This window comes from Colossoma macropomum, unplaced genomic scaffold (assembly GCF_904425465.1).
Source record: "Colossoma macropomum unplaced genomic scaffold, Colossoma_macropomum, whole genome shotgun sequence".
In the NCBI taxonomy this organism is placed as follows: Eukaryota; Metazoa; Chordata; class Actinopteri; order Characiformes; family Serrasalmidae; genus Colossoma; species Colossoma macropomum.
The window spans coordinates 38211623-38224123 of NW_023494787.1; the positions used below are offsets into that span (position 1 = coordinate 38211623).

Genomic DNA, 12501 nt, shown 5'->3' on the forward strand with positions numbered 1-12501 from the left:
TTCTTTGCATCATGCAAGGGCTCTTCAGAACGATGAAAAATGTGCATGAATGTGCTATAGACAGTCCTATGTAGACCTTTTTTGAAAAGGATTCTTCTATTGTTACAAGCTTGACACCATAACACTAAAAGAACCCTCTTGGGTGCTATATAGATCCCTTTTCAAAAAAGTTCTATCTAGAACCATCTACAGCACAATCTCCATCAGTCTGAAGACCCATTTCTTGATGCAAAGGACCATTTAATCATGCAAAGGGTTCATTGAGTGTTCGTGGTTCTATACAGAACCATTTTCTTTACTCAAGAACCCTTGAAGAATTACCTTTTGTAAGGGTGTACTCTACATAAGAACCCAGTTTTATTTCAACTGAAGGGGTGACAGCTATAATATGTTCATGATTTTATGACTAAAACTAAAAAACGACCGGAATATATATATAATGATGGGCTGCTGAAAGTTTTATGTTCTAAAGTACTAAATTGACATGTTCCACTTATTACTAGCCCAAGTTAAAAGGAACATAAACATCAAGACTGGGTTGATAGAGCATAAAACATTGATTCTTGTTCCCTTAACTGACTATTTGAAATTGAAATAACTCAAAAGTTTAAGGCAGCCCAAACACTAACTTCCATCCGTCCATCGTCTAAACCGCTTATCCTTCTGGGTCACGGTGGGGTGCTGGAGCCTATCCCAGCTGTCATTGGGCGGAAGGCAGGATACACCCTGGACAGGTCGCCAGTCCATCGCAGGGCCCAAACACTAACTTTTTTAAGTTAAAACAACATTTTTAAAAAATCCCTAATAAGAAGATTAACCTCTTAAATGGCCACCTGCTGGCAAGTCCAAACTTTAATCACGCATTTCTATATAAGAATATCTCACTTTTACATCACAGTCCATGTAGTTACTGAATAATAAATTGTTGGCTGTATTAAGCCTGAGATTTTATGGGGTTGAAGAAAAAAAAAAGAGAATGAACTATTTTTCCCATTTGCAGAGAAGAGATCAACATATTAGCATTATTATTATTATTATTATTATTATTATTTCCCCACCAGTTGCCACTCGCAATTGGCATGTGGCGCAGCTGGGATTCGAAGCTGAATGCCAGCTGTAGCGCTCATGTCTGCTTTGCTGAACCGAGCCCGTCAGTATCTTTATTTCTTCATATCCTCTGCTACTAGACTATATCTCCTCCCAATCTCTTATCTTCTTTTCCCATGCTTTACAGTATTTGCCGGCTCTGTCACTTGTTCATCCGCCTTTGTGTCGTCTCTCTCCATCTCTCTGTGTCAGTTCGCTTTACTGCTGGAGTCTTTGTATGTTAATATACCTCGTATATGGCCTTTTGTCTTTTCTCTCTCTCTCTTCCTTTTCCTCTTTATTCTCACTTTCTTTTCCTGAATGTGCGCTCATTGAGCACTGTTGTAAATGTATGAGTGACATCTGTATTCTGATGCAGAGCTGTGCTTCAGGTTGTTTGTTCACCCCACATTGTATGGCATTAGAAGAACACATGTAATGTCAATGCCTGTGTCGCTATGACAACATTGCAGGGGGTGAGAGAGAGTCTGAAAGAAGAAGACGAAGAGAGAGAATGAGAAAGAGAGAGAGAGAGAGAGAGAGAGAGAGAGAGAGAGAGGGGTTACAAACACTGTCACAGTCTTCAGCTTCTGCTCATTTGAAATGCATGTAGGCCAGAGGAATTATTTCATACTATAAGCTCTTTATTGAAGGGCCAGCTTTGAAACAGTCATGTGTGACGCTGATGGGAAGAAACGAGTGCAGCGATTTTTTCCGCCGTTACTGTGACTGCATGCATGTATAGAGAGGAGGTGATTAAATAGATTCATTCACACAGCCAGAATATGTGTGACATTAACAATGCCATTCATCCATCTCTTCCCTGTCATCTTTTTTTTTTCAGCATATTGAACCGTATCAAGTGTGAAGAACCATATCAGCATTTTGAACCGTATCAAGTGCGAATAAATGCGCTTCTTTCACCAGGAACGCCATCGGTTTCCGGTTCCATTAGACAGGCATTAGACCAACAGCTTGTTTAACCAGTCGTCCTGACCAATACACGCTGGAGTGAGTATAATCTCTCATAGAGAGGACTGTCATAAATTATGGATCACGGATCAAGTGCAATTTCTGTGCAAAGGCCCGAGCAGCAAGACTTATGACACAAATCTCATTAAAACTGGGCCGAGCATCCGATAATATGATGGGCTAAAATAAAAATGAAAAAGGAGCTGGCAAAAAGGGGCCTGTCTCCTGCAAAACGGTCACAGCCACGTCGATGAACAAGCAGTAGAAGATGATGACAAATTGCAGACAAACGGGGCAGCTCCCATTCGCCTGTTTGCCCATTTGCTCTTGTGTGGTAGGGAGTAGAAAACTGTCAGTTTTAACCTTTTTGTTCTTCTTTTCTTCTTCTTCCACGTCGTCCCAAGTTCCTCTCTTTTTCAGCGTTTTACGGCGCGGCTCTTAGACGCCCCGTTGTCATGGCGACTTACGAGAACATCTCAGCAGCATCCTAAGAGCTCTAAACAGCGGAATATTGAAAACAAGGCAGCAGCGTGATGACTGGCACGCTCCGTCTCTGACGAAGACGTGCGATAAAAACCCACAGAGTTATCCCCTCCGTCCCTCCAGGGCATGTCACTCTGCCTTCCAGCTTATTCCACCCCCCCACCCCCCTATTATTTACCTCTTTGTTTGTTCATACATTCATTTATGCGCCTGCTTAGGCCCACATAAGCCTTTTGCTCATTCTAACATGCATGATTTGGCCTTCGCTCATTTATTCCTACTACATCCGCTGCCATTCTTCATTCATATGTCCATATTCATTGAGCGTTGAGCAATTCGGCGGACTCCCTCGCTCGTTTTCAATGGCGGCGGCGTCGCCGTCGTCGAGAGGTTTTTTTTTTTTATAAAGGTCCCTTGAAGCATTCAGCACAAAACACACACAATATCCAGAGTGGAAAGGTGACTAATGGAACTCCTATCTCTCTCTCCCTTTATCTCTGCCTGCTCTCGCTTTCTCTCCCTTTATCATCCTCTCCTCTCCCTCCGTCCTTCCTCCTTCCACTCTCCCATTCTTTATCACCCTTCTTCTCCTTAATTTGTTCCTTCACTCATCCCCTCTCTCTCTCTCTCTCTCTCTCTCTCTCTCCTACTCTCTCTCTCTCCTCTTTTGTTCCTCTCGCAGGTACTTCAGTAACATAACACTATCTGGACGAGACTACTCCTTTAATGACGATGGCTATTTGGCCAATCCGCTAGTGGATGTCATCTCCTACATGGCAGGCCGGGGCTGGGAAGAGGTGAGGGCAGGATCGGCCATTCATTCACTCATTTGTCCATTCATTTTTTTTTCCAGTTGTCAACAATTGACTGAAAATTCTGAGTTGCAGTTGTTATGTACTCAGCTCAGGTCACCTAGCATCTGTACCACTTGTGCTAACAGGCTAAAAAGCTCACTTTTGAGCTATAAGCATGTGGAAGAGTACATCTGAAAACATTTTATTATCAAATATAAACTGGCTTTACACATTTTTCAGTGTAAACATACACTGACAATTTCAATGTAGGGCAATTCAAGTATTTAAAACATGTTGACATTAATCAGACCATGGGAATTCTTAAGCAACTGAACCTTTTTTTCCTAATAAATAAATTGTTTAAGCTAAAGTAGCTGCACCTTCAGATGAGCCAATGCTAAAGCTAACTCTAGAACTAGTGGGAGTGAGTGAGAAGATGCTGAGAGGGACTTGTTGTCTTGTACACAAGGTCTTTTAATGCAACAGTACAAATGATGGCATCTGTACTATTAATATTTAGTATCCATCCATTAATATTTATCCGTACACAGAATGTTTTTAATTGCACATGTGAGTGCTGTATCTTCTTTAATCTGACTAATTTATAAAGCTTCAAACAGCTGTGTTAAGATAAGTTTAACTAATCTGATCTCAGCATTGCTCTGTAATGCTATTTACTGTTATTAAAGATCATATTGAAAGCATGTTAGTAAATACAGTAATTCACATAAAGTTTACTTTACCTTAGAGCCAGCAGAAGTATGCCTGTTAATAGTTTTGACACTGAGCTGTGGTCTTCCACATTGTTTAATCCATACTTTTTAGCTTTAAGAGTAAAATAAAAGTAGTACCATCCTCCAGACGATCAGATAATTCTGATTAATTTACCACCAGCTTTGTTTTTCCTGCAGGGGAGGAGTTTTGGCAGAGTTTTCCCATCCCATGACAGAGAAAGTAGTGCTAAGAGACAATTGTGATTGGCTGAGAGGCATGTCAGTCATTGTTTTGCAGACAATTGCATTCTCAAGAGTAATATTAAAGGAGTTCACAATTTTTCAACCTGAACTCTGAATCTTCCACATCTGTAGTGTACTTCTGATTGCTACAGACTTGTTGTATACAGACTGTATTCGATGCATTTCCCTTTGCTGAGAAAAGCACAAAAGCTTGTTGAGAGGAATTGACCTAAAACTCACTTATAATAAGCCGCTGGGCAGATGCTGAATAGAGTCAGTGAATGTTTATGCAAATCTGTATAATCTGTATAATTTGAGTGATTTGTTCTTTCAGAGATGAGAGTAGTTCTTCAGAGGGAAAATTTTGTGGTGATATGTTGATAGTGTGGTGGTGTGGGCGGAGTTTTCACAAGCTCCTAACTGATTTGCATTGATGTCAAATAACTAATCGTCACTGTCCACTGTATCTCCATTTTTTTTTGAGAACAGTTATTGCCCTTTACATTGTGCACAACTTTCATTATGTATGAACCAATAGATATGCTCCAAAATTCCTTAAAAGGAAATCATCACATTAAAATAGTTAAAGTGTTTGCCTTTTCCTGTAAAGTTACATTTTGAAGATTCTTGTTTTTTGTTTTGGACAGTGACGAAATGTAAATATAACTGGTTGCTCACTGTGCTGTCATAACTATTCAAAAATTGGACAAACTTCATATGAACAGCATGTCTGTCTCCCACTAAGATCTGAGTATTATTAGAGCGTATTGGTGTCAGTCTTGAATTTACGTCATATAGTCCTGTGTTTCAAACAATATTCACAGAATTTGGCAATCGGCAGCGTATATTATAAACAAGTTTTGAGTCAAATTGCTTTCTGCTTTTTTACCCAGTTTTCTTGCAAATTTATCCATGACATATTCCCACCTACTAGCAAAGTCTCTCTCTCTCTCTATCATACAGTGCTATCAGGCTTGGAGCATGAATGCTTCCTTTGAGTCACATGAAGATAGCCATTGAATTGAAATCGCAATTCCCCAATGGTAGGGCCAGTGCTTAGATGCTTGCGCCACTTGAGAGCCCTGCTTTTCTTTCTTAAACACAGGAACTGCATCAAAATTTTAGACCATAGAAATCAACGGTACAATACAGATGTAGCAGAAAGAGATTAGGTTGAATTATGCCCGAATATGCTTTTAACTTTGAACCTGACAGTCGTTTAACGCTAAGGCTAAAACAGTCTAAAGCAGTTGAGACTCCTTTAGTCTAAAACTTGATTACAATGCATAAAAACTAGATTAGCCCTACCATTAATAGCATTAGAGCTGACAGGCTGACTAATAGCATTTGAATAATGTATCAGTGACATTTCCCATCATTTAGGTGGGCTGGTGGGAGAACGGTGTTCTACGTCTGCGTTATCCACCCTGGTCCCGCTACGGTCCTTTTCTTAAGCCGCTTGATGACAGCCAGCATCTGCGGGTGGTCACCTTGGAGGAGAGGCCTTTTGTCATTGTGGAACCGGCTGACCCAGGAACAGGCTCCTGCATCCGAGACTCGGTGCCGTGTCGGCTGCCGCTGAACACCAGGTCAGAGGCTTTGATAGTTTAAAGTTTCTTAAAGGAGATTAGCAAACAAAACTGCATTTTCCATGCCTTACCACATCTGAGGTTACTTGTCTTTTTATTTACCATTTGAGAAATTGTGAATTGTGAGGTCTGTGCCGTTTTGCCGTATTTTCCTATTAGGATTTGTTGCTCGATGTTGCGTCTCATTGAGAAGAAATTTGAAGAAAAATGCCCACTAATCCCGCCATCATACTTTCACCTTCACAGCTGCCGTTTTAAATACACAAACATCTCTGATGAACAGTAGAGTGTGAAACAGTGATGCAATGTCACAATGTCATTTGAGTTGCTTTGTACTACTGTTAGCTTGGTGCTAACGTCACATTGAAAATTCCATAGAAACGCCAGCATCAGAAATGAGCTTCATCGTAGTTGCGGTAAACAGGAAAATAAAAACTACTTACAAAGCTACTTACAAGGTTTATGCATTAAACATTGCTGTGTAATGACATGCTTGGCTGGAATATTCTCCCAATTTCGTGACTGTATCTGCATGAACAAACCTAAAAAGTCGAACATGTATACTATGCTCTACTACAGTCATTGTTGAGCTCCTAACAAACGCCTAATGTCCATCCATAACCCTGCCCCTCCACTGAGCTAGCCAGTGAGAGTAGAGATCATTAGCATACAAAATCATCACCCAGAAAATAACCTGTTTTTCACAGTAAATGACAGTATAAAACACCATACAAAAGCCAAATTAAAGTATTATTAGTTTACTACTCTACACTATAGAGCAGAGGCAAGTATATTAAATTGAAAAATAAACAAAAAATATGTCTCCTTTAAATAACATCATTAGGTGACCAGGCTTTCTAGAGCAGTAGGTGGAACCCTTGTGTTTAATATAGATTATGTAACATGCAGGACACAGTCAGGTACATAAGGGCGTACAGTGTGCAATTAAGTGGAGAAAAATATTAGTAGGTATTTGTTTAGTGTGGGATGATAAAATTGCACGTGTTGTAGAATCAATGATCCAAAGAACTAATAAAAACGTAACAAATTAGACAGCAGAGAAGTCAGTGACAAGATCGTAGTCAATTCCACAGTAAAGGTTCTTGGACTAGTAGGGTGTGGGAGGTGAGATAAGAGTCAGTTTAATCTGATTTGATTGATAAGTTAGATAATTAATAAAGGATCATTGATTATGTTTTCACTGCCTTTCCTTGCTGCCAACCTTTTCTTTGCATATACAGTGCTGTGCAAAATTCACAGACCAGCCTCTATTTAATTAATTATCAGTCAAAACAGCCGTTATGTCCAACCAAATGTAGCATCAATTTTTCCATATTTTTCCACACCCCCAAAGTTCAGTCATAAAGGTGGGCATTTTCTACATCTTATGATCCAGGTAATCCCAAACACATTCAGTGATGTTGAGGCCAGTCCATTGTTCTGAGACCACCAGCAGCATCTTTGTTTATCTTGGAAGTACAGTGCAGCTTGAGTGGTACTTGATTTGGTTTGGTGGCTGGTGGTTGATTTAGATAGACCCCAGGGGGGCTTGAAGCCTTACCCCTTCATCCTTTGACAGTACAAGTGCCCTCTTGATTGGTGTGTGTAATAATTGTATTTTATATTGCATCCACCATTCTTCAAGATCTATTTCACTGAGATGAGGCTCTGTCTTACCCTGGAAACAGAGCTTGTGGATCAGCTTGGGTGCTATTGCTCTTGTGCGCCACCTCTGGTGCAGTATCAACCGCCTGTGGTTCTCCTCAGTAACTCTGACTTGTCATGCATCACAGCAGCTAATAATCTCTGTTAAAGAAAGCATCACAGTCTGTAATGTGGTCGTTCTGAACAACGACCAAACATAATGCAGGCAATAAGGGGTTTTAACAACTACACCACATTTTTATTACTGGAAAAAACAGATGAGACACTGAAGAGCTCTTAGATAGAGTTATCACTTGATACTATGTGAGAATTCATTGGTGTAGTGATTAATGTTATGGCTTTGCACGCTGGCGTTCAAATCCCTGCACACTAGTTTGTTTTTGTCTGAGACATGATTGTAGTGTCACACTGGATGAGAGATTGCAGTATACAGTAAATTAAATCGAGTTTATTACATGTTCATGTTGTCTGCTATCTTGCATGGTTGCTAGGAGTCCCAGATGCTCTAGATCTATATATTTCTTTAGGACTTAAGTTTAGCAAACTTGTTTTTTCACTTATTTTTCCTTGTATTTCCCCTTCCTCATGCACGTGGTTTGTCTTATATCAAATCTTCTTAGATATATCTCCTGAAAAATGAGTAACTTTTCACTTAATGGCTCTTCTGACTGTAAACATGGTCTCTGAATTTTGCACAGTACTGTATTCCTCAAAATATTACTACTATTTTCCTCTATTTGCAGCTAATTTTATCTTTTCATCCATCATTTCCACTGCATCCATCCCAGCAGTGAATTCCTCCAGCTTATGATAAATAACAAACAATCAAACACTGTACGCATCATTTATTCAAGAGAGGCTCCATGTTCATTTTAAAAAATGTTGACAAAGCAAATGTTTAAATTTTCTATACTTGCTACACTGACTCCTACAGAGCACAGGCAAAAATATCTCTAATATCATTCTATCTATGCATACAGTTAGATAGCAAGTACTCCTGGAAGGAAGCTGTGATAAGCAGAAATAGGTTGGATTAGGCTTTTTTTAAAGAATACAATTAATGCAGTAATACAGTAAAACTAGTATGCAGTTTTGTGATAGGGATAGTGGCAGTCTTTTTAGCGTAGTGGATCTAGGATTTCAGAAATATCTGAAAGTTTCACTTCAGAGCTCAGATGTCAGTAATGATCAACCAGAAGACAGAACTGATAGAATATTTGACTTTGAAAGATCTCTACACACAGAGAAAATGTTACAGTTTTCAGTGCCAAAAATGATCATGTTTGGCAGTAACAATATTTTGGATATTTTTTATGTGCCCTCTGAGATTTGTTCACCTAGCCTGACCTAATTTTATACTAGGAAAATAGGAAAGTTTTATGTTTGTAATAGTTTATCTGTCCTGGCTCTACCTGCTCATGTCTCCTCCCCTGTCACACTGCCTATTTCCCTAGTCCTGCCTAGTCATTAGTGTTTCCATCTGTATGTAGAAATAATGCTTTCAAGTGCAAATTGGTTGGTAGTAGAAGGAGGACGATGTTCATGTTAGTTACGTGGAGGTTGTGAAAAGATTTATAATCCTTTTTTAAATCTCATGCTCAAAGATTAATCACAGCTTGAGTATCTAAACCTGGGGTCTGTCTCATGAAGCAGGATTTATGACTTAGACAGCTAACTTTAGGCTTAGTCTTGTGGGGCCAGATGTGATCTCCTAACGAGAATGTCGGTTGACAACCATGAGAATTCCATCCAAAATGTGGGTGGAAACTTTTAATCTGCGGGTACAGGGTTCAAGTGCCTGTTCGGGCAAACAAGCAAGTTGGTTGGGGCAGTCATGGGCTGGAGGTTAAGGAACCAGCTTTGTGACTGGAACGTCGCCAGTTTGATCCCCTGAGCTGACAGTACGTGACTGAAGTGCCCTTGAGCAAGGCACCTAACCCCCAACTGCTCCCCAGGCGCTGTGGATAGGACGCCCTCTGCCCCCTAGTGTGTGTGTGCGCTTGCTAATGTGTATGTAGTGTTCCACTGCATGGGTGAGTAAAAATGTGGAGGGACTAATAAGGGTCACTTACTTTTACTGTTATAAATGCTTTACTTTTGAAAAATAAAAAAGCCTCAACTGCTCCTCATGTGTCACATGATTGGCTATTCATCATAAACATCATGCTTTTATGTGCATGCAGATGAGGATTAAGCATAGCTTGAGTATCTTAACTTGAGTTAACAGAGAAAAATGTTACCCATCTTCGTAAAACGAGTTAACTGCCGTTCTGTTTGACAGGTTTTGTGAAGCTGAATTTTAGTCAGGATTCCAGTGCTTCGTAAGACAGACCCCTGGTTCTCTACCCTTGTTTTTGTGCATGTTGTGCCTCATTTTTTGTTGTTTTTTGTTTTGGTTTTGTTTGTTTATTCCAGTGTTTTTGTTTTCATTTAAATAAAATCAAACTTTCGCCTACATGCATTCGCCTCTCCCTGCCTCTCCTGGGTGACAGTGCTAGATTTTTAATGCCCTTTCACATCAAGAGCAATTTTTGCTAGCCTGCCAAAAGAAAACCCACCACAACTGTTACAACAGCTACAAACTTGCACAGTTCAAAGGCACAAAGCTCAAGACAAGCTGCTGCAGCCCATTATATTGGTCCAAATCTATTATCAGAAACCAGAAGAAAGAAAACACACAAAAACACAGCTTTGTTGGAGAGCAAAGTATATATGAGGGAGAATCTGTGAACATTGCAGGCTGTGTGCATGGAATCATCGCAGTAGATCAAAACAAGTAGGAACAGCCCTGTTGCAGGCAGTAATTTGTATGTGAGTCCCCTTACTTTTTCTTCATTTTCTTCCATTACCCACAGCGCTGAAAGATGAAGGCATGGGAGGTGGTATCACTGCCTCACATTGACAGCTGATATCGTCAGCTATGTAGGTTTAGTGTGCTACATGATGCTGTGGTTCTTTGTATGGATATTTTCTTCAAGTAACACGTTTCTTCATTTCTCCATTTGGCTTGTCTGGTCTTTCTCCACCAAATAAAGCTTCTCTCTTATGTCTTTTACTGCTGCAACTTGTCTCTCTCCCTCTTTCTTTTCATCAGCAGCGTGGCTGTGGAAGGCATACAGTCCATGAAGCACTGCTGCAAAGGCTTCTGCATTGACGTCCTAAAGCGGTTGGCTAAAATAGTGAGCTTCACCTATGACCTCTACCTGGTGACCAATGGCAGGCATGGGAAGAACATAGACGGAGAGTGGAATGGAATGGTTGGCGAGGTCGGGCTTTCATTTTATTTCAAAGTGTTTTGTTAACCTTGAATCATTGTGCAGCAGACTCTTTAGTGAAATTGATGTGATTGCTGTCTTTGAGTGATAGCTGAACCGAAGCACTTCACAAGGTACAATGCGTTTTTTTGGGCTTGGGTCTAAATTGAATAGATCTTTTTGAGTCGTATAGTAAGAGCTCAAAGTGTAAAACATAAGGTATATGTCGTCCAGTCCTTACTTTTTCCAGATACGAATTTGTAAACTTTCAGATATCACATGATTTGCTTTGGGGCCAGTTGCACAAATAGGTCTTCAGCTAAAGCCCTGTTCAGACTGGATTCGTTATCACGGAGATGTCTGTAAAAAACACTGATGCATCACCTCAGTGATAAAACTCACAAATCTGGATGGCAATAAAACTACTATTACTACGGGAGACACACGTTTTGATGACATTGTGCCTAAAAAGTATTGCTTTGATGATACTGTGTAGATGTATGTAAATAGAAAGTGCTTTACATGCTTTACATGCCTGCACAATCTCACTTTTCTAGTAGACTTCCTTTTTTGTTTCTCCTCCTGGTTGGTAAATAGTTGAAAGACATTCAATGCACCCACTGGTGTGCATTCCAGAAAATGTTTAATATGGACATGTGCTCTTGAAGACTAAATACAGCGAGAAGCAACGATCAAAAAACTATCTTTTCCAGTGCGATGCACCATCTGCCTGGAAAATTCACTGAAATCACAGAGATTTGTATCAAAACTTATGAGACGCCTGCTGAGTTTGGTAAATAAACAGTAGGTAACTTGGCCTGTAGTTTTCTCAGGGGAGTAGGGGGAAAACACTGAACATGACCAAAACGGATGGAAATAAAATCACTGAGGAGCACCTGTAAAAGAGGAAATTACCCCAGGTAAACTTAATCCCATCTGAATAGGGCTTAAGATGGTCTTGACTGCTATGCTGAACGTAGCTAAGTCAATTTTTCAGAGAGGACTTTGTACCAACCACAGTCCACAGGCACAGCTAAGCAGAACGTCTGAACTCAGAGCTGACGTGCCATTGTGATAAACGGACTTGTTTGAAGCAGTCATTGTAGTCTAGAGAGTAACGCCTGATTTAAGGCCAACCAAAGTATTTGTAATGATCAATAATGAATTTACTTCCAATATCTCTTATTAATAAATCAAATGGAAGTGATGTGGCACGTGAACTGGAAGACTCTCATTCACTGCTTTTGTTTAGAGCACATCATCTGCGATAAAATGCGCAGTTATGGTGACAAAAGATCCTGTGGTAATGGACGTCCACGCAACATGTTACAGCTATTCTACCCGTTTTCTTTAGTGATTTTATAACTTTGGTTTTGGTCTCGTTGTAGAGAGTAGGGCAGGGGAATCGCTGTGTCAGTAAAGTATCTTCAAGACGGGACGTGTGCAACATAGCGCAAAAGCCCTGTTTCGCAATGACTGAGAATTGACATGCAGACTGCACGTCACACAGCAGCGATGCGTTATTCGCATCTATAAGCGGCGCAGTTGGTTTCCTGGTACGTTAAATCTGCAGCGAGAGACTGTCACACACTAAAAAGTTGCGAAGCTGAAGTTGCTTCTCTTTTGAATTTGGAACGGGAAAATTCGAACAAGAACCTGGAGAATAAGAAGCGACTTCAGCCTCGTAAAACAGTCAAACGCT

General features: G+C 40.2%; 1 protein-coding gene across 1 annotated transcript in view; it reads left to right on the forward strand.

Annotated features, from left to right (window-relative positions):
• The window catches only part of grin2da (glutamate receptor, ionotropic, N-methyl D-aspartate 2D, a), a gene marked incomplete at its 5' end in the record, with an annotated part of 97503 nt that overhangs the window by 50656 nt on the left and 34346 nt on the right, over positions 1-12501 (forward strand). The window contains 4 exons of the mRNA XM_036565529.1: positions 3224-3338; positions 5675-5880; positions 6524-6526; positions 10640-10811. Coding sequence (XP_036421422.1) covers positions 3224-3338; positions 5675-5880; positions 6524-6526; positions 10640-10811 — 496 coding nt within the window. The remainder of the gene's footprint in view (positions 1-3223; positions 3339-5674; positions 5881-6523; positions 6527-10639; positions 10812-12501) is intronic.